The 21,730-nt window shown below is 51.6% G+C and overlaps 9 protein-coding genes and 1 non-coding gene across 10 annotated transcripts; 2 read left to right on the top strand and 8 right to left on the bottom strand.

Moving 5' to 3' along the window:
• Positions 1-2: 2 nt before the first annotated feature.
• P168DRAFT_22027 (uncharacterized protein) lies at positions 3-2,695 on the bottom strand. Its single transcript, XM_024833095.1, has 3 exons — positions 2,505-2,695; positions 2,006-2,435; positions 3-1,950 (listed from the first exon to the last, which is right to left on the bottom strand). Exons 1-3 carry the CDS (start codon positions 2,533-2,535, stop codon positions 39-41), a joined length of 2,373 nt encoding a protein of 790 aa, XP_024697338.1. The 5' UTR covers positions 2,536-2,695; the 3' UTR covers positions 3-38.
• On the bottom strand, positions 2,584-4,042 carry P168DRAFT_286812 (aminotransferase class IV). Its single transcript, XM_024836429.1, has one exon. The coding sequence runs from the start codon at positions 3,855-3,857 to the stop codon at positions 2,856-2,858; it is 1,002 nt and encodes a 333-aa protein (XP_024697337.1). The 5' UTR covers positions 3,858-4,042; the 3' UTR covers positions 2,584-2,855.
• Positions 4,043-4,386: 344 nt separating this feature from the next.
• Positions 4,387-5,905, top strand: P168DRAFT_301382 (FAD-dependent oxidoreductase). The gene is made up of 5 exons (XM_024838522.1): positions 4,387-4,584; positions 4,639-4,776; positions 4,829-4,932; positions 4,983-5,086; positions 5,146-5,905. The coding sequence occupies exons 1-5, from the start codon at positions 4,556-4,558 to the stop codon at positions 5,857-5,859; spliced, it is 1,089 nt and encodes a 362-aa protein (XP_024697336.1). The 5' UTR covers positions 4,387-4,555; the 3' UTR covers positions 5,860-5,905.
• Positions 5,906-7,812: 1,907 nt separating this feature from the next.
• P168DRAFT_t13 lies at positions 7,813-7,903 on the bottom strand. Its single transcript has one exon. It is a non-coding gene; the product is annotated as a tRNA-Pro (tRNA).
• Positions 7,904-8,454: 551 nt separating this feature from the next.
• Positions 8,455-8,787, bottom strand: P168DRAFT_314798 (uncharacterized protein; the record flags this gene model as incomplete). Its single annotated transcript, XM_024839836.1, has 1 exon — positions 8,455-8,787. The coding sequence occupies one exon, from the start codon at positions 8,785-8,787 to the stop codon at positions 8,455-8,457; it is 333 nt and encodes a 110-aa protein (XP_024697335.1).
• A 1,780-nt stretch (positions 8,788-10,567) lies between these two features.
• P168DRAFT_314797 (uncharacterized protein) lies at positions 10,568-11,793 on the bottom strand (the record flags this gene model as incomplete). Its single annotated transcript, XM_024839835.1, has 2 exons — positions 10,568-11,152; positions 11,215-11,793. 2 exons carry the CDS (start codon positions 11,791-11,793, stop codon positions 10,568-10,570), a joined length of 1,164 nt encoding a protein of 387 aa, XP_024697334.1.
• An 851-nt stretch (positions 11,794-12,644) lies between these two features.
• P168DRAFT_286806 (uncharacterized protein) lies at positions 12,645-13,508 on the bottom strand. Its single transcript, XM_024836428.1, has one exon. The coding sequence runs from the start codon at positions 13,363-13,365 to the stop codon at positions 13,039-13,041; it is 327 nt and encodes a 108-aa protein (XP_024697333.1). The 5' UTR covers positions 13,366-13,508; the 3' UTR covers positions 12,645-13,038.
• Positions 13,509-13,598: 90 nt separating this feature from the next.
• P168DRAFT_21923 (uncharacterized protein) lies at positions 13,599-14,006 on the top strand. The gene is made up of 2 exons (XM_024833093.1): positions 13,599-13,719; positions 13,779-14,006. Exons 1-2 carry the CDS (start codon positions 13,696-13,698, stop codon positions 13,965-13,967), a joined length of 213 nt encoding a protein of 70 aa, XP_024697332.1. The 5' UTR covers positions 13,599-13,695; the 3' UTR covers positions 13,968-14,006.
• Positions 14,007-14,420: 414 nt separating this feature from the next.
• On the bottom strand, positions 14,421-16,358 carry P168DRAFT_308592 (putative nucleoside hydrolase). The gene is made up of 6 exons (XM_024839212.1): positions 16,261-16,358; positions 16,008-16,111; positions 15,759-15,928; positions 15,662-15,696; positions 15,303-15,599; positions 14,421-15,203 (listed from the first exon to the last, which is right to left on the bottom strand). Exons 1-6 carry the CDS (start codon positions 16,291-16,293, stop codon positions 14,571-14,573), a joined length of 1,272 nt encoding a protein of 423 aa, XP_024697331.1. The 5' UTR covers positions 16,294-16,358; the 3' UTR covers positions 14,421-14,570.
• Positions 16,359-16,848: 490 nt separating this feature from the next.
• P168DRAFT_230494 (transient receptor potential ion channel family protein) lies at positions 16,849-19,003 on the bottom strand (the record flags this gene model as incomplete). The annotated part of the gene is made up of 2 exons (XM_024833241.1): positions 16,849-18,569; positions 18,643-19,003. The coding sequence occupies 2 exons, from the start codon at positions 19,001-19,003 to the stop codon at positions 16,849-16,851; spliced, it is 2,082 nt and encodes a 693-aa protein (XP_024697330.1).
• Between the last annotated feature and the right edge of the window lie 2,727 nt (positions 19,004-21,730).

Genomic DNA, 21,730 nt, shown 5'->3' with positions numbered 1-21,730 from the left:
GGAATTAAATTGGTGTCCCGCGTTCATTCATCTTGTATTTACTCGGAGACTGGGACTAAGCTGTCCCGTGAGTATATCGTCGACTCGACCTCTCTGTCTGCACTCGCGTCCACGCTGCTGGTTGACTCGGCATATACGGTGCATTTCCAGAACGATATGCTTACCCCATCGAAATGGAATGTGTAGCAGTATTTTTTGCGTAGGTCCGACTGAGAACCCCCTATTGTACTCGTTGCGTGAACAACAAGCTCGTCCAGTGTTTGCGTTTCTTCTCTAGCCCGCTGGGGCAGCGTAGCATTCATTCCATAAGAACGATGGTAAATCTCAGTGGATCCACCAACGACGTCCTCTAGCCAAACTTGTATGTGTGGGCCGCAGGGTTGCAAGAATGAGTCCTTGAGACGGTAAACACTGCGTCTAACCACTGCTGTTTCGCTGATCTCTTCACAGAGGAATTCCTTCTCGTATCCCGGGGTAGACACATATCGCGGAAAGAACGTCACTGTACCAGATGCATTCTTCTCCCCGGTAGAGTTTTTCCGCGAGAATCGCCAGGTCCCATGGAGAGCCCGAAAGACTGCGGCGGCGGTAGCCATATTCGGTAGATCAGGACTGGGAGAGAGGGTTTTCTCCAGGGATTCCAAAACAATACGAACGTCTTGATCTCCCGCGGTTTTCCCTCTCTCCACGCAACATGCGTTGGGTTTACTGCCCGTATACCGCGCAGGTATAACAGGCCCTGGCTCACCCTCCGGTATGGAGAGTGGAGTACGACAGATCCCTAGCTCTCTGGAAAAAGACTCCATCAATCCCACGTAGTCGCCCATGGGGAATTGACCACGCTGCAGGCGCGGATCGGCACGCCTAAGATTGCGAATGGCTTGTCTTTCTTGAGATCGTGACTCAACCTCATGGCTCGGGATCTCAATTGGATCCTCGGATTTACCTCGGGACCAGGTTGCCGCGAGGCTTTTCGCCTGCATCTCCATGGCGCCCCAGTATGGACCGCGGTAGAACCCGACGAACCCTAGGTCGGGTATGTCAACGTGGGAAGTACCCTTTCCGTCTAGAACAAGGGATAGGAAGGAGTCGCTTGGGGAGTACTCCAGTGTTGTGAGGACATCCTCTGGAAGGTAGGATATAGAGGTAAATGGTGTAAAGCCAGTGGCCGTGACGATGGCAGCAACGTTGTCTAGGAGCTTCGTTTCGCCATTTGGAAGAGTCACTTCGATGCTCGCTTTGTCAGAGGAGAAAGGCTTCACAGCGCATACCCGTCCAGTAACTGGGTTGATTGTCCCTGCGCGCACATATTCTGCATAGTCGTCTTGAATGGCTACCCAGGACGGTGGTTTGCGGTGATCTTTTCTGTCGTTTATATGGACATCAACACTTCCGACGCGTCTGTGCTCTCCTCCAAACAAAGAGAAAAAATAATCATTTAATTTCGTAGCCTGTTCTTGACCGATAGGCCCATAGGCATATTCGACTGGTCCTGGTGGACGCCGTGCTAGGTCATAGAACACTAGGTCAACGGGTAAGAACGTCGAGGGTGACTGAGCAGCAGCCGACGAGCTCGTATGTGGAATGTAAAATGGGACTGTCCAGAATGGCCTTGAACAAACATGGTACACCTCAAAGTGCGGTGCATTTTGGGACGAATGTAGTGAATGCTTGAGAGAGGACAAGTGAAGTGAGATTGCCGATGCAGCCTCAGCACCAGAAATACTGCCTCCAATGACAACTATTTTACCACCTGCGGTTCTGGCAGTGTTCAGAAACTTGCGCATATCGCCCTCATTGTTCAGAGCTGAGCTGTGGATAGCCCTGTGAGCAAAGATATCTAGCCCGGGGATATCTGGTGTGTGAGGACTCGAGAAGTATCCAGATGCGACCAAGAGGAAGTCGAAGGTTTCACTGCTTTCTTCTTGGCTGTCCTTATCCTGACCTGTACTGCTGAGACTTTAGCCTGTATTCCAAGTCTCCTGGCAAAAGCGGGTAGAGAAACCTTTCATCCGAAACCCAATGGATAGTCCACCGCTCACTCGGCCTCGCCTCAGCACAGCGGACAGCGCGAACAACCCGCTGGCCCAGCCGAAGCACATCCGGCGACAGATACTTCTCCGAATACCTCTTCAGATACCCCCCCACCTGCCACGCCTGGGGAAACATAGGAACATCCCGTCCCTCGAATACTGCATCCCACGCCAGATCGGAAAACGCCACCGAGAACCTGCTGAGGTTTGTCCTCATCAGCGGATCCACCTGCAGCCCGCGCGTCGGCCGGCAGCTGGAGCTTTCATTCTCAGCGGCTGGGGGCTCCGTAGGCCATAGACCGCCTATATCATGGCGTTTTTCGAAAATCACCGGCTGAAATGTCCCTTCTGGATGGTTCTGGAGCAGCGTTTTGGCTGCTACTAGGCCCGAGGGACCGCCGCCTGTGGTTGTTAGCCGGTATATTCCCTACAAAGGGTAACACCCTCATCCTATACTAAGGGAGAGCTGACCTATTATGGCGACTTTCTTTGGGCGTTGCATATCATGCTATCACATCGCCTGGCTGGGAGACATGAATGAGTGAAGGATGAGGGGGTCCGCCCGTGCCCCGCAGAGGGGTATCATATACAATATTCCCTCTTCTCGACAGCACCCAGCAATGACAGGGGTGGTAGCAGAAATCGCACGGGGACATGCTTTTATGTTCGCTCTTAATGATTATTGTTGTTTGCTCGCATCTTCAACCTCAAATCGTAAATCATTTCATAAATTGAAGTTTGCCAATTGGCTTCCAGTCTTCCTACGTTAGCAGTATGCCAATTATCGTAGATACACTACGATGTGCTCGGGAGATACATTGCTTATAGTTTCGCCAACCTCCCAGCAGCGACTTCCTGAGCATTGCGATAGTCAATCGCAAAACTATAAGCGGGATCGTAATGCATAGCCCAATACCCATCCCAGATGGTCTTAGTGATGGGTCCAACGTTCCCCCCATTTACAGGTTCACCATCCAACGACGTGATGGGCATCACACCACCAGCAGTCGTACACATGAAAATCTCATCACAGGAGTAGGCCAAACTAACCGGCACGACCTCGACGCGAACCGGGATCCCATTAGCCCGCGCGACGTCGATGACACTCTTGCGCGTCACGCCTTCCAAGACGCCCCGGTCCGGAGTATAAAGGGTACCGTCCTTTACCAAGACAATGTTGTACCCGGAGCCCTCGGTGAGATTTCCATCTCCGTCGGTGAGAAAAGGATAGTCGGCGCCCCGATCGGCCGCCTCGATCAGACCACGCGTCAAATCACCCCATTGCAGGTTTTTCACAGTGGGGTCCATGGAGCCTGGTGGGACCCGTCGCACAGTGCGGGTGATGATAGCACTACCGCCGACGTGCTGCTCCTTGGGCTCCATGACCCAGAGATAAGGGACGACGAATAGGTAGAGGGTATTGGTGAGGTCTTTGGTTTTGGCACCTCGGACGCCCTGAAGACCGCGGGTGACGATTAATTCCACAAAGGCGTCTTGGATGCCGCTCTTCGCGATCATGTCCACTAGGATTTGCTTCACCTGTTCCCGGGGCAGAGGAAGTTTGAGGTGCAGCTTATGACAGCTGCTCTCTAGGCGGGACAGGTGATCGTCGAGGCGGAAGAAGCGCCCATCCCAGACTGCGGGGACATCATACGTCAAATCACTGTGCAAGAAGCCTTGGTCTAGGAGGGGAATCCGGGCCTCGGCGATGGGGACGAGATTCCCTTCCACCCACGCGATTCCTTGGGCGAAGGGACTATTGTTTGCTGCGAGAGTAGCCTGTCGAGAGGTATATCCCGCGAATACATCTTTCATGGAAGTCATGGTGGAGGGACTTGTAGTATGAGTCGATTTTTGGTTTCAATCAACGACTGCGATTACAGCTGAATGGATTATTCGGCCGTATAGACTGTGCACGACCTTCCCTCTTATATGCTGTCCACGAGAGAGGGGTGCACAGGGCATGGTTAGGGACATGAGGTACATTAGTGCCGGTGCTTCCTTCACATTCAAGCGTTGCATTGAGCGGGGGAGCGGGCGGGCAAGGCAGCGAGACACCCAGGCTGCAATAAGGAACGAAAAACGAACTTCCCAATCCGGCAAGTGAAACGACTGACATAATCAATCCGGGCCAGCCGAGTCCTTATTGCTTGATTCGGTTAGCGCCAACTGGTCAATCTGCACGCAGCACTGTAAACGGAGGATAAGGTTATCTATCTACTAAACAAGCGATAGTCCGACCAACAAATTGACATATCCGTAGAATTGAACGACTAGCTATGAGTCAAGCAATGGATCAGTTAATATGGCCTGATCTTACAATCCTGACCAAGTCTCCGATGCGGGGCAAACCGAAACCTTTAGGTAATTGACACAGGGACCTAGCCTTGGTGCTTGCTATCAGCGGAGGTTCCCCACACTCAGTCGTTGGTTTTAATTCGGACCCAAACCTCAACCTGGGGCGGTTCATTTGTCTTCCACCTCTGTAACTTCCCTTGACAAGAGAAACTCAAGATTGCAAGATGTCGCAAAAAAATGTCGTTGTGATAGGGTACGGAATATGCATTGGTTTCTTCCATATGACATGAACAACTAACGACTGTAGAGCCGGTGTCGCCGGGTTGACCACCGCTCTCCTCCTGTCCAAGCGTCCCGGCTACAAGATTGTCGTGGCTGCCAAGCACATGCCGGGAGATTATGACATTGAATATGCTTCCCCGTGGGCTGGAGCGAACTATATGCCGTAAGTCATACTGTGGATCTTTGCTAGACAGTGACTGACTGGTTTCATGCAGTGTTTCTGTTCGTGGAACAGAGGCGGCAAAGTGGGACAAGGACACTTGGGGTCCGCTGGAAGACCTAGCGCAGAACCATCCCGATGCTGGGGTTCACTTCCAAGGTATGTCGGAACACTGCTGTACAGTTAACTCGGAAGCTAATGTTGCCTAGAGTGCGAAATCCGCAGTCGCTCGAAGGATGTCGGCACTGCGACGGCAGACTGGTTCGCTGAGCTCCTGTCGCCCAGCCCGTGGTTCAAGGACGTCGTGCCCAACGTATGTTGAAAATGCATGTTCACAATCAGTGTAAGACCAAATATGCTAAAAACCCACAGTTCCGCACGCTCCCTAAAGAGACTCTCGGCTCAGGGATCGACTCCGGCACGGCATTCACCTCCGTCTGCATCAACACAGCCATCTACCTCCCCTGGCTCGTCTCGCAGTGTCTCAAGAACGGCGTGATCTTCAAACGCGCCGTCTTCAAGCACATTTCGGAGGCAAGCTCCTCAGGCATCCACCCCGGAAACAAAGTCGACATCGTAATCAACTGCACAGGACTGATGGCCTCGACCCTCGGCGGCGTGGAAGACAAAAAGGTCGTTCCCGCTCGCGGTCAAATAGTTATCGTCCGCAACGACTCCGGTCGCATGTACGATATCTCCGGCACAGACGACGGGCCCGACGAAGCGTGCTACATGATGACGAGGGCCGCTGGCGGCGGCACCATCCTCGGCGGCTCCTACCAGAAGGGCAGCTGGGAGTCGCAGCCGGACCCGAATCTCGCGACCAGGATCATGAAGCGCGCTGTTGAGCTGTGTCCTGCGCTGACGGGCGGGAAGGGAATCGAGCATCTGGATGTTATTCGCCATGGGGTGGGGTTGCGGCCTGTGCGTGAGGGTGGTACCAGGATTGAAAAGGAGCGTCTGGGAGGTGTGTGGGTTGTTCATAACTATGGTGCTGGTGGGGCTGGATATCAGTCATCGTATGGGTGTGCGAAGGCTGCTGTTGACCTCGTTGAGGAGGCCTCGAGAGAGAAGGCGAAGCTGTAGATAACATACCGTACGGTATATAGATCTTCTTAGGGTAGGAAGTCAGTTTTGTAAAGCAGTGCCTCAATGCTGATTCAATTCCGCCGGGCGGATGGAATAATTACAATTTACCTAACAGTCTTGAGTAGTAGACAGTATACTATACATAGGTTATCAGAATTGTAAAAGATATACAAACTACAATATTAGCAGGATTTATACCCAGGCAATATTACCCCATAGTAATGATGTGCCCGCCAGCCCGACCCCACTTCAGAAGATACCACGTCCAAGTTCATACATCACATCAATCAATCAACACAATTTCCCCCCCTGCATAACCCACCCCAAAACCTAGACACCTACCCTAAGTATCTATATACCTCATTAGAGCCAACACCAACAATGGCCGCAACCGCCAAACGCCCCGAGATCATCGCGCTCGCCCGCGACTTACACGGCGTGCCCATGTGCGAAGACTACGAGCGCATGATCTCAGGAATGATGTACGTACACTGCACACATATAGTACCGTTCCTGCATACATTAGTCACATATAAAGAAATATCTTACCACATACCACGTTCCCCCCAGTTAACAATCACAGGTACAACCCCACAACCCCGCAACTCTCCGAAGCGCGCCACCGCTGCCGGGGCCTCACAGCCGACTACAACAACCTGGACACGAAAACCATCAGCTACGAAGAAATCGGCACCGCACGACACGCCCTCCTCGGCAAACTCGTCGGCAAAGTCGGGGCCGGCACGTTCGTCGAACCCCCGTTCTACGTAGACTACGGCTGTAATACAGTCATCGGGGAGAACTGCTTTATTAATTGGAAGTTAGTATCCCTTTTCCCCCTCCACTTCCCATATATATCGTGATGAATGCTAATGGCGATGACAGTGTAACAATCCTCGACACAAGCCTCGTCCACATCGGCAACAGAGTCCAACTCGGCACCGGCGTAAGCATATTCAGCGCCGGGCACGACACGAGCGTTCTCTCGCGGCGGAAGTGCGTCGAGTTCGGACACCCGGTGTTCATCGAGGATGACTGCTGGATCGGCGGGAATGTTATCATCTTGCCCGGGGTGAGGATCGGGCAGGGCTCGACGATTGGGGCGGGGTCGGTTGTCACGAAGGATGTTCCGCCGTTTTCGGTCGCCGTGGGGAGTCCTTGTCGGGTGATAAAGACGGTATTGTCGGCGGAGGAGGAGGAGAGGGAGGAGGGGAATGTTTATCGGGATTTGTAGGTGTTGATTGAGGTCAGCTCTTTGGTGCCTGTTGTTGCTGGTTTAGTGTACTGCTGGTAGGGTGTAGATAGGTATATGGACTATATATAGATGATATTGAAACGCGTCTATGCATACCCGTTCGTTCAATCACTGGTACAACTACTGATTCTTCAGGTCGACCGCTAGATTATAGGATAGAGTGTTTGTTCATTTGTATCAAGGGTCAGGAAGGTTTCATTCGGGAGAAACATCAAGCCAAGTCAACGAACAGTGGTTCGTTCAAGTCTCCAGGGCATAGATATATATTTCGAACACCAAGTATATATTACGTGGAATTGTCATCCAATGCAATCGGCATCGTAGAAAATCCAGCTCTACTACATCCTAGCCATTTAGTACAGTACTTGCCATAGCACCTATAGTATATATACATGTGACTCACTGTTTCCAAAGTGGTCAAACTCAACACCAAGGTCATTAATGCTTCAAACTGAGCCAAATTCAAGGCACTGCTTTATCCATCCATCCTATCAAAAAAAACAAGACACAATCTGAGCAACTCTTCATCCCCAAAACCAAGAAACCTCATCAAAGTCAATTAAAAATTATATTCAAGATTCATTATCGGATCAATGGGTATCAAAAAAGGGTATAAAAGAAGAAAAAGAAAGAAGGAGAGAGATAGAGAGGTGGTTGGTAGAGAAAAAAAGAGGAAAAAGAAAAAAGATATCAACGGCCCGAGCCGCGGATCGAACGCGGGACCTCTCGCAGATATGCTTGGGTTTAAATCCCTAAGCGAGAATCATACCACTAGACCACCCGGGCTTTGATGATGACGACATGAAGGGAGGATTGTTCCAGAAGGCGGGAATCCAGGGGAGCTGGTTGAAGGTCGGTTGCATGGAAGTGGAATTGGCAGTGGAAAGGAGGCGAGACGGAGTTGAGGTGAAGGTCATGAGATCGAACGTGATGAGCGTTTTTCGACAAGGCTGAGAAAAAGAAAAGAAACAAAAAAAGGAAAAGAAGATGAGACATTAAACGATAGGCTGTGCGATGATGCTTGTTTGTCGTTGGCGTGCGTCGCTTGGCGCCGTCTGATGACGCCAATGCCAAGGGCGAGGATTCGCATGCCCGCATCGTTCTGGAAGTAGGGGGTATAATCCATGACGCAGCCTGCGCCTCGGGTATCGTCACTTAGATCGATTGGTTTGTTTCAGGGTTGGCTGGGTGGGTGTCGATCTGGGGTAGTAGTAAAGTTCTTTGGGAGGGTTGATTCTCCCACCTAGATAGTGTGGCGATCGATGGATGGCGTGTATGAGTTGTTACACACCGCTGTTGTCGAGATGGTGTGGGCAGGGACTAGGGAGTCTAGTGACCTAGTTGGATACCCGCTCCAGCCAAGCAGTCACCTGCACCTCTGGGCTGTCGCTTTGGGGATGATAAACGGCTGTGACCTGCTGTGACGTGACAAAGGTATCGACGTTGCGCTCGGTCAGAGGAACCTTGGTCCTGTTCTTCTGTCGAAGGACCTCGCGCTCGGCACGGGCAGCCGGTGATAACTTGGAGAGGGTGTTGCGGATGCGACGGATGCCATCTCCGCCCGGGAAGGAGGTGATGCGCGGTGGGCCGAACGGGGTATCGACTCTCCACGGGTCTTCGGAGGCGAGAGAGCGAACGCTCTTCTTGCGCTCGGAGCGGAACTTGGACATGATGGGCCAGGGTGCTTTGGAGGGGCGGTTATGATGGTGATGATGACGGTGGAAGGGGAAACAGGAAGGCATCGAAGGGGGGACAACCAATGTGAATATATAGGGGGAGGGTTAAGAAAGTATGTGTTGTGCTGGACTGGCTGGCCCACTAAAGTGATTAACGTGCGGGGGGGCGCGGCGGGGTGGCAGGGGACTGTCTTCGACATCAACTGGGTAAATACGGGATGAGTGGATCCGCATGCACTAGTTCCAGTGAAGTTGGGGAAACGGAGGGGAATAAGATAGATAGCAAGTGCGCGAAGGAAGACTATACCTGCCATTAAACCTGCAAGAGCCCAGAAGGAAATAATACGCTACTTGGCAGGAAAGTAGCCCGGGGGGTCCGAGTGTTATGCCATGCCTTGCCTTGTCTTAAACGTGGGATTTCTGATTTCCCTTCATCTCTGTCTCGAGAATGAGTGGTTAAGGAGATTAAGATCAGACAAAGGGAGAAAAGAAAACAGGAGCATGGAGGGAAAAAGGGTGACCTAACGACGTCATTGAACAACGAGGCAGGCACTAGGATATGTTGATCCGACAGGTTTGGTTTCATGACACGACTGTATTTATTATTAGCCTGTACCTTGGACAGATAAGCACTGCCATACTAGGACATAAATAATAGAAAAACGGCAATAACGGCAATACTTCCACATTCAAGTAATATTATTACCCGTTCCACTTACGTATCATCCCATCAAGATAGTACTGATGGGTTCCTGCCTCACTTACTGATAACACGGCAATCGCGCGTATCCCTCTAATCTAGCAAGTAGTTACCAGTTAGCGCCCGGAGTGGGGTGAAAACAAGACGAAGCCATACACTTAGACCTGGTTTTATCTCGACCAGACAAGCGTGTGGATAAGGCTGATCTCCCAGAATCATCCGGATTGTTCGACCAGGGATTGTAGATGCATGAAGCTGGTGCTTGGCAGGGAATGATCGCCGAACAAGTCATCAACTACTCCATACTGTAATCTAGTCCATCTTAGCAGGTTGTACACAACCGGACTGAGACTGCATCTGACACAAGCCCAGCTACCTGATAATGAGACAGTCATTATTCTATCCCATCAAGTAATCCACCAAGTCATCTATCTACAATCCCCCACTGACAGCAACTCACTCACTCACGCCCCTCCCCACCCGCATAGCAAACATGCAACTCCGCGGGGATCAACCCAACCAAACGCAGCTGGAACCATCTGGAAAAAGCCAAGGAATGCTTGGAAGGGCTCCGTGCGGGGTCAGCAGCCACCAGGTGTCAGTAGCAGTATCTCCGCTGGTCCATTGCCCGCTCTGGATGCGGGCCCTGGATGGGTGGTTGATTTGACTGGTTGGTAGTCTGTGGGTAGGTACTGGATGGGTTCGTATTCTCCGTCTACCTACATAATGCTTTCGAGGTGATTCCCCGATGCATATCCTGATTGGGTGTTTGGTTTGGGTTGCGTGGACTTGGGGTTGGCGTGCGTATATTGTGCAGGCTTGTGCTAGGTTATACTACTAGGTTGTGGATTAGGTATGGGTGGGGACTGGTCATCTGACTAGCATTTGCAAATGGTGTCTTGGTGAAAATATGGAAGTTTGTAATTTCCCTAGCCAATTCCTATACACCATTGATATATATCCACAGAGATATTATACACAAATCAAATCAACCATACCCGCTGGTTGGCAAAAACGCCAAACGACCATTTTCTACAATCTTGCATATCATACCAGATGCCCAGGCAACGGTCACTAAGAAATCAACAGTTCTCGAACGCTCATTCCCGTCTTCTTGTGGGGATCTTGCATCGCAACTCGGGGGCCTTCCGGTGGAGTGTGATGCCCCTCGACAGAGCCCACAGAGCCCACAGACCCCACAGACCCCACCGACCGGCGACACTCCCGGTTCAACATCAGCAGCGCAGCTGACGCCTCGTGGTCGAGATTGGCGGACGGGTTCATATACTGCGGGTGGAGCGCTGGTGATGTGTGTGCGGACGATGCCGTCCATGATGCATGCGACGAAGGGATGCCATGGTCGGCAAGATACATGGGACCCAGGGCCGGGCTGGGGAGGATAGAGGGTAGAGGCTCGACTGCTGCAGCGGTCGGTAGTACACCACCCCAGGGAGATGCCAGGGATGCCTGGGGAGCCTGGTATGGAGGAAGGTCCGGGGATACCGAAGCCGAGGGGTCCTCGGCCTCATCCCCCAGGATTTCAGGTGACGTGGGAGAGGGAGGTCCGGGCGGCATTCGCAGAGGGGCCGTGGCCGGCTGGTCGGTCGTCTTCAGATCCTGGACGCACTGTTCCAGGTAATTGACGTAGTCAATGCTTGCCTAGTGATACTATCAGCCGACTGAACGAGGGTGGGCGTGAAGGGTCGGGTCGCCGGACGAACCTGCAAGATAGCCAGCTTATGCATCTCCTGGCCATTACAGGCGGGAATCATATCCTTCAGCGTCGAAAATTCCTCGTTCATTTTGGACCGCCGCCGTCGCTCGATCAAACTGTGGGCGGTCTTCCGGGCAATTTTCCGACCGGCCGCGCTCGTCGCACTGGGTTGTTTCTTTTTGGACGCCGCCGCCGTCGGGCTGTTGCTGGGGTTCTTGCCATTCTCCCGGGACTTGTTGGCCGGCGGGGGAGGCTTGGGTTGGGTGTGTGCCTTGGGCTTCATCTGGATGATCTTGCGGGTGCGGGTGGGAGGTGGCGGCAGGCCAAAGTCTTCGAGTGGCCTCTTGACGCCGGTCTGATGGGGTTGGTTTGCACGACTCCGAGCGGCGTCTGGGGAGGTGGGCGAGACCGGATAGTAAACTGAGGGGTCTGATCTTGAGGATCTCCGGCTGGGGTGGTCCAGGTTGGATGGACTGACGGCGGCAGGAGGTAGAGCGAACAGGTCTGTTCCGTCCAAGGATGTCTGCTCCTTGATGATGAGTTCCCCCGACATGGCGGGGGTCGGAGGAAGACGAGAACGAGACATGGGGGCGAGGCGAGACGAGGGAATGGCTGAGGTTTCAGCGAGCACGAGACTGGTGCACTGGTCTAGGAGTATGTAGGACAACCGGTTTGGCCAAGCGAACGTTCCTAGATGGTAGGGTGAGGTAAAAAGGATAGATAAATGTGATAAAAATAAAAGAGGATTCTTATTCAATTGTATTCTCTCAAGGAAGAGAGAAAAAGTTCAGCCCCAATGATCTAAATCAAAAGACCAAAACAGCAACATGATGGGCTCCTCCGTACTATAAGGAGATCGGGAAGGGGAGAACGAAACAAGGGAGAAACTCAAAAGGATGGCAGAATCCGATCGGGTAATACGTCAGGTCTCAAAGACGAAAGTCAAAGGCCAAAAAGTGCAAGCAGGAGAATGGGATCGACGTGGAGCCAGGAGAGAAAGACGAAGTCGATCATGGTGTTTGGTGTCGCGTGCTTGGATTGCCCATGCCCACGCGGGGGATCTAAGGGAGCTAATTGGCTGTATGTGGGTAATGCACTTCCGCGGTGCCTGTTTACTTAATGAGTATTTCCTTCGTACTTTAGTAACAATTGACTTTGGTTAGAACTCGTGTTGGTGTCTGTTCTTCTGATGGGTGTACCATTAATCGAATTTCAACCTTATCGATTTGTTTGGACAACCATGGTACGGAAGAGAGCACCAAACACCAGGGCCCGGAGCATGGGATGAAGTCGGAGTCAAGGCAACTATCACATCCGACATCCGAAGTCTTTCCGAGCCCAATATGATTAAGGTACTCCCACTCAGGAAATTGTTCATATGACTTGCAGACAATAAAAAGAATACCATTGTTACTCAATATTGGAGGACCATAACATGAAACAATCAAACTAACGACATCCTTCGAGACGACCAGCGCTCCGAAGATCGTCGTCATAGGTCGCGTGTTATTTTCGTAGCCCATACACTCCCTGATACCTTACTATAATAGCGAAGGCACTATAGTGTGTTCCGTGGTCCGCCCCCGGACGGGGATCGGAGCACGTGCACACCTCCCCTTCCCTGAGTGGGATTTTCCCGACAAGTCCATACCGGGTATATTTCCATGAATCCACCGCAACTATCCATGGACGAGCATGGATCCCTGCACATGTTCCTCCCATTCAGAGTCGGAGCTCCTGCACGATGGAGGATACCCCATTCTAACGGCACCGATCGGTACACCCAATATACGTATCCCAGCTGTCACCCATTAGTCAATGAAATCTACCATCAGACAGGGAAAGAAACCCACCAGAAAGATTCATCATGAGGCAAAGCCACCACGCACGCCTGCGCGGCAATCGCACACAGAGCCGAGCAATCGGACGTATCGTCGGAACCACTCGATGCTTCCTTATTGGCGCTGTGCGTAGTGTCCGGCGATGAGATCTTGGGCCAGTTGCGGTGGCCGCCTTCACCGGGCGCAGTCGCTCGATCTGAGGCTGTGCTGTTGGTGCCGGAGATCTTGGCTATGCGGAGGGGGCCGGCGGATGGGAACGCGGTGGATGTGGTTGCCAGGATGGCAATGGTTGTGAGGAGGGTGTTGGTTAGGTGCATGGTGCAGGTAAGATGTAGTTGATGGGTGAACCAACGTATGGACAAGTATGGGAAAATAGGTTGGGACGTAAAGTATACAGAAGAGGAACTCGTAGTGAACAATATCTTTCTTCTTTCCACTGACTTGGGAACCATGGTCTGTATTCCATCGTCTTTATATCGTGGACCTCACTAGAAGCAAGAGCTAGCATTCACAAAGGCACATCCAGCCTCCCACCGACCTTCAGCATTCCTCATATCCCCAATGTCACTTTAATTTCTTCAGCCAGACTCGAATTCACACTATGACTGGGTGAATATAACAAGGTGCATACCAGACGATGATGAAACATGATCGGATCAAATAACCGCTATGTACACAACGCGCTCATGCATACCAGGATCGTCGCAGGGAGGACTGACCGTGTCTTTAGGGCATCAAAGCATCTGGTGGTACAGACTTTGATGGTTTGCAGGTTTGCATAGTCAACTTTACGTGTTATGTACATCTTGGTTTGGGTACTGCTTACTATGTGGTACCTTATCTATGCTGGAGTATCACCAGATCAGCTATCCACACGGTCAGTAAGTACCTAAGTACCTGCCTGGTATCTGGGGAGTAAAGTCCAACGCGCAATTCCTGCACGAAAACCAAACTCGGGATATACTACACCCATACATACTTTCCCAGCATCAAGCATTATGGGTTTATCAATTTACACCCTCCCACACACTCAACAACCAACATGACAGAATGAATAAAGGTGAAACACCAAACTCCCCAACCTTGAGGAAACATGCCAGCCCAAGGGGTTCGCATTTTTCGTCGTTCCAGCCTGGCTACTTGAAGTAAGTGAGAAAGAAGGAGTGGGCGTGGTTGTATTTTCAGATTTGCGATCCTGAGACGGTTCAGGAATGCGGGTCTTCACTCGCTCCTGAGTAGTATTAGGTACCGGTAGTATCTGAGGTAGGTAGTTCTACTGGTATAGCTGTTGGATGATATTGTGTGGGATTAGTAGGTATCTGTCTTTCCTGCCCCTTGTTCTATCTCCTTGAATAAAAATTGATGTCATAGTCTCATGTTTCTAATGTTTCTATATACTCATGATGTATGTTTATATTTACATACAAATTCCATCACTGTATCATGCAACAAGGGCATCCATCCCTTCCCTTCATCTACAGACTGACATCATCACCGTCATATCACACAGTGAAAGGCCAACTCAGGTAAAAACTCTCTCCAACAACACCTCCCCAAAGTTCCCCTCAACAGGCGACCCATCCATCCTCCAAATACGATTCCCCGCCGACGCACTCAACCAAAACCCATGGTCACTAGAGCTCTCCTCATCGCCCTCAAGACGGTGCCTATTCCTCCTATCAACAATACAAGCCCCACGCGTCCACTGCCCCGTCGTCTCAACCCGGATATCCTCCGGCGACGTCGCACTCGGCACCCACCGCTTGTCGTCCGTCGTCAGCGCGTACCACACACAAACAGGGTCATGCAGGCTCAGCTCGGCGTCATCGCCCACGTGGCCCTGGTGTAGGCGCTCCAGTGTGCGGAACGTGTGCCCCATGAAGGCTGAGACCCATTCTGCGAGTGGTGAGCCTGCGACGACTAGCGGGGCGGTTGTTGTGCGGAACTGTCCGCGTTTCATGCCGTGCTTGAGGGTGATGTCTAGCGGGAATTGCCGTAGTGTGAGCTGCTTGGGGAGGGTGGCTGGGTAGTTGGGGAGGCTTTTGGGGCTCTTTGTGTGCGGCATTGTTGTGTGGGGTCGGGGGGATGTTAGGGCGTAGACTCTTGCTGCTGCGACGGCGTCGGCATAGGCGTTGAATTCGCCGACGGGGGTTACCTGGGGTGGTAGTGTTAGCATACAGCCTCTCTAGATATATAGATGTCTGGACGAGTGCGTCTGAAGGGTGTAAGGGTATAAGGGTGTCTCGCGGCTTACATTCCCAGGCTCATTCACAGTCCCTCCCATAACGACAACCTCCTTAACCCGAAGGAAAGCTTCCGGGTCAGCCGCAGACGCAAGCGCCAGATTAGTCAACGGACCAACAGCCACGAGCGTCACAGTGTCGGGGTCATTCTCGCGCAGCACACGCAGGATCTCTTCGTGCGCGGGGCGCTTTGAAGCGACGTATAACGGACGGGCAGGGTCGCCCACTGGAACGGGGTCGATCTTGGAAGGATCCGCAGACGGGTCGAAGAGGTGCTCCCATGTCTCCTTGGGAGTAAGATGTGGGTGCTATACGTAGTCATTAGTATTTTGGTGTTTGTAGGAATGGTTGGAATGGTTGTGTCTCTTACACTAGCGTGGATACCGCCTAGTCCGTCGGTTCCGTCTGTAGATGATCAGTTAGTACTTGGATCCAGGTAGACAGTTAAGAAGGATGGATGTACTCACGGAAGTAATCAGCCAGCATCTTCTGCTCCTCGAGGGGATCCTCGGCTCCCACCGCTACCGTGGGAGGATGGGCGCGCAGAGCGTCGAACCCCTCGGGCCGGCCCTGCTCTCTGCGCCACTGCATCTCGCGCTCCAGGATGTGGAACATGGAGACGACATTGCGGAGACAGCTGTAAAATCTTGGTCAGAAGCTGGATACTGAAGGGGAAAGGGTATAAGATAGTCTCGTGGCTAACTGGCCTGACCTACCTTCTCACTTCAATATTGCCAAATGTCAACGAGATCAACTCGACCTCGACTTCCTCGGGTTTAGCCGACAGAGCGAGGAGAAGCCCGAGAATGTCATCGATGCCCTATTATTTTACAGCCAAATTAGCATGGGTTATTCAAGCGAAGATGTCCATTGAAGCGGCATGATATGAAAGATGAGGGGTAAGGTGGCGCACGGCGCAACTCGCAACTGGTAGAATCGCGAGGTATACCAGGTAAAGTTAGTACATACAGGATCGGTGTCAATAATAATTTTCTTGCCCATTTTCTCTTATGTCTCTTGCGTAGTTCTGATTCTAATAAAAGGTTTGCACAGCAGGTAGGTACCTATTTATTGATTGTTGTAGAAGTGATAAAGCCAGTGACGAAGGCGGGTTGGTTTGGCTATGTCATCATCGAACTCCACTTCGTTTGACGTTAGTCATGGCTATTACGGACTCCGGGGGGCTAGTTAGGGACAACTCCTGAGTAAGTGGGTCCTGGCTACGAACGCTTCGAAGGCTCAGTTTAGATTTGGCCATGCATTGAGGGTCTCTTATATACATAGGTTGCAGTATAACATCATTCCTTGTATCAGACAGACAACGAACATTGACACCACATGGCCTAGAACTAGATGATATACTATAGCACGCTCTACTAGCACGAGAAACCACCCTGTCGGCACTGTTCAAATGAGAAAATTGGTAGATTGCTCGGTCATTAATTGTCATCGAAGTCACTGTATAAAATGCCACTGCTTTACAGGATAGAAGGCGAAAAAAGAAGATAAAATGATTGGAAGAGATATCAAAAAGAAAAAGAAAAACACATCCACCGATCAGTGGTGGTCAAAGCCAGCGCCCTTGTGCCACGGGCTCGCGTTGTTCTGGCCACGCTGCATGGTCTGGGCTGAAAGCATCGGGCTACCCATGGGCTGTCCATTGCTGGGGATGAGCGGCACGGACAGATCGACTTGGGACACGGGGGTGTGAGGCGAGGGCTGGTCCAGACTGTGGCGGCCGCCGAGACCGTTGCCGGGGGAGAACGCATCGCCATACATCGGGTCCTTGTGGTCGCCGCGGGCGGTGGCGCCCAGGGCGTCCAACTCGGTCGACATCGGCAGGTTGTGCGACGACTTGATGAACGAGTCGCGGTTGTCGGCCATGGGCTGGTATCGGGTGTCCGGGTTCTTGGTGAAGATGGCGAAGGCGGAGGAGACCAGGATCGCAATCAGCAGGATGAGGATGAAGACGGCGTTGACGACGAAGAACACGACGCCCATGACACCGGTCACCAGGCCCGGCTGGTTGAACACGCCCGAGAAGAAGAGGAGGAAGATGGAGTTCAGGAATCCGACCGCGCAGATCGCGATGTTGGCCACGTTGGCCTTCTTGTCCATCCACGGGCGGAGGACACTGGCCGCGATCAGCATGGCGGCTTCGATGACCACCATGGCGACCGTCTGCACGACGGGGGCCGATTGAGCGCAGGCGATGAAGATGGCTTTGGCGGCGAGATAGGCAAGCGCCAGGACGATGAAGTAGTACGCAGTGGCATTGTACTGGGTGTAGAGGATGCCCCACTTGGTCAGACACACGGGGTTGGCATAGAGGATGAAGGCCGGGTTCTGGTGGATTTGCACGGATTGCCGAGCGAGATAGATCACCTTGAACGCCGCGACGCCCACCGTGACCACGGTCAACAGGAGCATGAAGACCGCAAGGAAGATCTCGGCCGGTGAGTCCCGGTGGGTGAACTCCCACAGGCACAGAACACACATCTGGACGAATCCAACGAGGAACAGGCGGAACAAGGTCCCCTTCGCTTTGAGGTTCCAGTCGATTTCCTGGACCTTATGAGTTGGGATCTTCCCCTTCTTTTCCAGGAGGGTATAGATACCCCGGGAAATCCCAAGGCAGATCATGACGAGAATCACAAAGGCGAAGAAGAAGATCAGACCCGTCAAGAAGATATTGGTCAATTCGATCCCGGCGCGGAATCCGACTCGCTCGATGCCAGCGACGGAGACATCATCTGCCGTCCCTTTACTGCCTGCCCTCCTCACCAGGCCGGACGACCTCTTCATGATATCGAGCGACCGCTTTTTGACGACGTGAACGGAAGTATCTTCGAGGTTGGATAAGATCATGGATGGTTTTCCGCCCGTCGCTCGCTGGTACCAAGTGGTCAGAGTCTCCAGGAATTCGACGTGTATGATCCCCATACTCCACTGGAAATTCTGCGTCCAGGACTCCACGATCGGAGGCATATCGACTGCGAGCATACCGAACAACGCCTGGGATTGCATGAACCCGAACAACGTGAGGACGTTTGTCGCAATGTGGATGGCAGTCTTGGATAGACCCATGGTCGACATCACAGCGGAGACGAGCACACCCAGCCCCGAGATGACCGCGGACGACCATCCCACTCCGGACTGGTAGACTGTTTTACCGTTGGTAAGGGATGCTTCAATACAGGAGATGCTGTCGCCCGTGGTGGTTTGGTTGATGTAGACCCGGATGGTAGCGTCCAGATCCGGCACCGAATATGCGATCCCTACATCTCTATGGTTAGGACCACCACCCACGGCTCCTGCTTGCTTTCCAAGCACAGAGAAGAAAGGTCTTACCGGGAATATTTTTGGCCACATCCTTCGGGACATCGACGTTGGTGTCAATAGGGGGCATTTTGCCCGAGCGCAGGGGACACAGCCCGTCCATTTTCATTTCGCACGGGTCCATCTCCTTCCGCAACGCCTCATAACCATAGGCCGTGAGAACCACCGTGGCACTCACTTTGCCGGAAATTGAGGATATCAGATCAAAGTTCAGGGATAGGGTGCTGTTGTCCGGGTAGAAAATTGCTTCAAAGTGAGAGGATGTGATGCCTTGGCCCTCGGAGCACAGAGCCAGAGAGTCGGATTTGATCATGTCAATAGCCATGACCAGCGGGCACAGAAAGGCCGCGAGCAGGTAAGAGGACAACTGCATATTGGCCAGTTGTCCCTAAAAGGGTTTCAACAAAAGGGTGGGAAGAATGGTGTCTGCGATGTAAAGAATGATGCTCGCAAGCGAGGAGATCGATAATAACAGGAAGTTGGTTCAAGCAAAATGAGAGACTAGTCCACCAGGGCTCATGAGGTTCTTGTAGCGCCAGCGACGAGATTGGACGACGATAGCTCTGCCCTGAAGTTGTACAGAGCTTTTGATAACGAGCGTGGTATTCGGGAGGGGTGGGAGGGGGCCCTCAAGCCAACAAGCGCCGATGAAAACGGCGCTGAAACCAAGATCAGAAGGGAATGAATGAATGTACAGTATCGGAGTGACGGAGAGACCGCAATAGATGGAGCATCGAAAATAGTCAAGCCTAAAGAAAAGAAAATAAAATAAAAAATAGACCAAAAAGGTAAAATGAAAAAAATCGAAAAAAATAATATAAAAAAAAGTAGAAAATAAATCTAATAAAAAATTAGATAATAAAATACATGAGAATTAAAGAAGAGAACCGGCAGGATAAGGAAACGGGAGACGGAGAATGATGGGGGAAAGAGAGGAAAAAGAGCGTGGTTGGAAAGACCGAGTGTATGGACATGGATGGATGGGTCTCCTTTTCTTTTAGTTGGCCGTCCCTGGGCTCTTTGGCTTGAACCAACGGACAAGGTCTTTGTGGGATTGACGGGCGACGCGAATCGCTGAGACGGACCGTGATGGGATCGTCGAAGGATTATTATTACACAGCCACCCGGATAACTCAGGAGAAGAGAGGGGAAATCTTCCCATGTCGTCGAGTATAAGCTCGCCCCCTTCCCCTCAGGTTACAAGACCCATGGAATGTAAATTAAATCAAATGCTTGCACATGATAGACTACTTACCGTCGTCCCTTCCCCCCCGCAAGAGAGCTTGGGTGTTGTGTGTCTGGAACAAATGTTGCCGGAGGATAAGAGGAAGAATAAATTATCAGCCTTACTGGTGGCCGTCACCCTCTCCATCGACATGATCGTTTTTGTTAGGTGTCTGGACGATCACTATCATCACTAAACGAAGATTGGCCCGTTGAACCCCTGGACCCAGAAGTCCTTTGGTTTTTTTAATATTTTTTTGCCTCCCCCCCATAGGATGGGTCCTCGTGTTAGGCCAATATAACCTGTAGATAAAATCATGAGCATCTGCCACTGGCGTCAGTTGACAGTTTTCATATCACGCTCCTCCGGCTGGATCCGGTCGATGGTACCTTTTTCTCGTTCGTCCTTTCTTCTTCTCTTTGCCTTCTTTTTTTATGGGGAAGCCCTCCCGGTCTTGACACGGTAGAATAGGTGACGTAGTGGAGGCGGGTTGCCCCTTTTCACAGGCCCACCGCATCCAAAACTCAGCTGGTGAGGAAATGAAGATCATAACATGGCGCGATCCGGGGGGGCACACCATAGGCGCACATTCGCACCGTCCCTTGGCTCGAGGACCCCTGTGGGGTTACCGCAGAAATAGAAACAGAAAGCCTTGGATGTGACTGCGTCAGCTTGCTGATCGAAGAGACTAACAAGTCATGACCCTTCCGCGGGTGAAAGTTATATATATGAGGCGATTACCACACCTAATCTCTCAATGAATCGTTGGGAGAAGATCCTTGATCCTCCTGTTCATGACGACATCGTTTTAGATGAGAAAGCGAGCCGAAGTCGCACGCCCGTTATGTGAAGTGGAAACAAGATCTTTTAAGCCGCAGTGGCCAGCCACTATTCCAGCCAAGATCTGGAGGTCTTGAAGACGATGCCAGCCATTCTGTCCGACATGAAATCAATGACGACTGGTCGTTCGATTGCTTGACGTTGGTCAGTGTCAAGTCGACTTGGGAGACCCTGACAACCGAGGCATGCTGCCGATGGAGAAGATAACTAGCCTTTTCAATAGATGGTTCTTGGGGGGCTTGGAAGGCTTGGACGGGGCTCTAGAGTCCAGGGGAATTTTTGGTTGTGTCGCACGGGTCAAATAATTGTCTAGGGAGTGAGACTTGAGTGATGAGGCGGAGCGCCTACATCCTGTATACGAACGCCTGTGGAACATGGAGGAAGCATCAGGTTTGGACGCTTCCCTTCCACTTCTTACTTCATATTTATACACATCACGTGGTGCATGTCTACTTATTCATATTCACTTATAATTGATAATGAAGGCATTCTTTCTTCACATCTTGTTTTCTCTTTTTTTTTGCGTCCCCAAGTCATAGTCCATACACAGGGATGAGTTTCAGATGTCAACTAAGGCAGAGGACCTCACAGCGAACCACGTTATTACAGTCAGAAATAAGACAAGGTGAGGTTACATCCAAAAGACAGATGACCAAGCACGCAAACCTCGTGATATTTCAAGACATCTGTGTCGGTCGCCACCCGATTGAGTGTCAATATATTGGTGTTGGTCATACTCGGGATAGGTGAGATGTCTTAAAATCTCATTGTGTTGTTAGGCTGTGTCTTGCTTCATATATAATGGTGCACGGAGACTGGATAGTCACTAGTTAACTAGGTAGCTACCTATTCAAGAGGACTCCGTTTATCGTGACTTCCAGGGGATGAGCATCTTCCATAACTCTAGAGTCCAGAGTCAGATATCTGATTGCGATTCTCCTATTGATTTCCCCGGGGTTTCAGCGGAGACTACAGACTAACTCCAGACTACAGAGACAGAGACGTGGCCTGTTCGACCAAGGTCCCGTATTGTCA

Source organism: Aspergillus campestris (assembly GCF_002847485.1).
Source record: "Aspergillus campestris IBT 28561 chromosome Unknown P168scaffold_1, whole genome shotgun sequence".
Taxonomy (NCBI): Eukaryota; Fungi; Ascomycota; class Eurotiomycetes; order Eurotiales; family Aspergillaceae; genus Aspergillus; species Aspergillus campestris.
The sequence above is the reverse complement of the archived record's forward strand: the minus strand, read 5'-3'. Positions and strand labels throughout refer to the sequence as shown.

Bases quoted from the DNA above. Each gene is read 5' to 3' on its own strand.
- P168DRAFT_286806 (XM_024836428.1), bottom strand. From the start codon at position 13,365: ATGCACCTAACCAACACCCTCCTCACAACCATTGCCATCCTGGCAACC.
- P168DRAFT_22027 (XM_024833095.1), bottom strand. From the start codon at position 2,535: ATGCAACGCCCAAAGAAAGTCGCCATAATAG. The intron at 2,436-2,504 runs GTCAGCTCTCCC...TAACAACCACAG, and splicing joins AAAGAAAGTCGCCATAATAG to GCGGCGGTCCCTCGGGCCTA. The intron at 1,951-2,005 runs GTTTCTCTACCC...AAGTCTCAGCAG, and splicing joins CATTGGGTTTCGGATGAAAG to TACAGGTCAGGATAAGGACA.
- P168DRAFT_308592 (XM_024839212.1), bottom strand. From the start codon at position 16,293: ATGGGCAAGAAAATTATTATTGACACCGATCCT. The intron at 16,112-16,260 runs GTATGTACTAAC...GTAAAATAATAG, and splicing joins TTATTATTGACACCGATCCT to GGCATCGATGACATTCTCGG. The intron at 15,929-16,007 runs GTAGGTCAGGCC...AAGATTTTACAG, and splicing joins GGCAATATTGAAGTGAGAAG to CTGTCTCCGCAATGTCGTCT.
- P168DRAFT_286812 (XM_024836429.1), bottom strand. From the start codon at position 3,857: ATGACTTCCATGAAAGATGTATTCGCGGGATATACCTCTCGACAGGCT.
- P168DRAFT_301382 (XM_024838522.1), top strand. From the start codon at position 4,556: ATGTCGCAAAAAAATGTCGTTGTGATAGG. The intron at 4,585-4,638 runs GTACGGAATATG...TAACGACTGTAG, and splicing joins AAAAATGTCGTTGTGATAGG to AGCCGGTGTCGCCGGGTTGA. The intron at 5,087-5,145 runs GTATGTTGAAAA...AAAAACCCACAG, and splicing joins TCAAGGACGTCGTGCCCAAC to TTCCGCACGCTCCCTAAAGA.
- P168DRAFT_21923 (XM_024833093.1), top strand. From the start codon at position 13,696: ATGATCGGATCAAATAACCGCTAT. The intron at 13,720-13,778 runs GTACACAACGCG...CCGTGTCTTTAG, and splicing joins TCGGATCAAATAACCGCTAT to GGCATCAAAGCATCTGGTGG.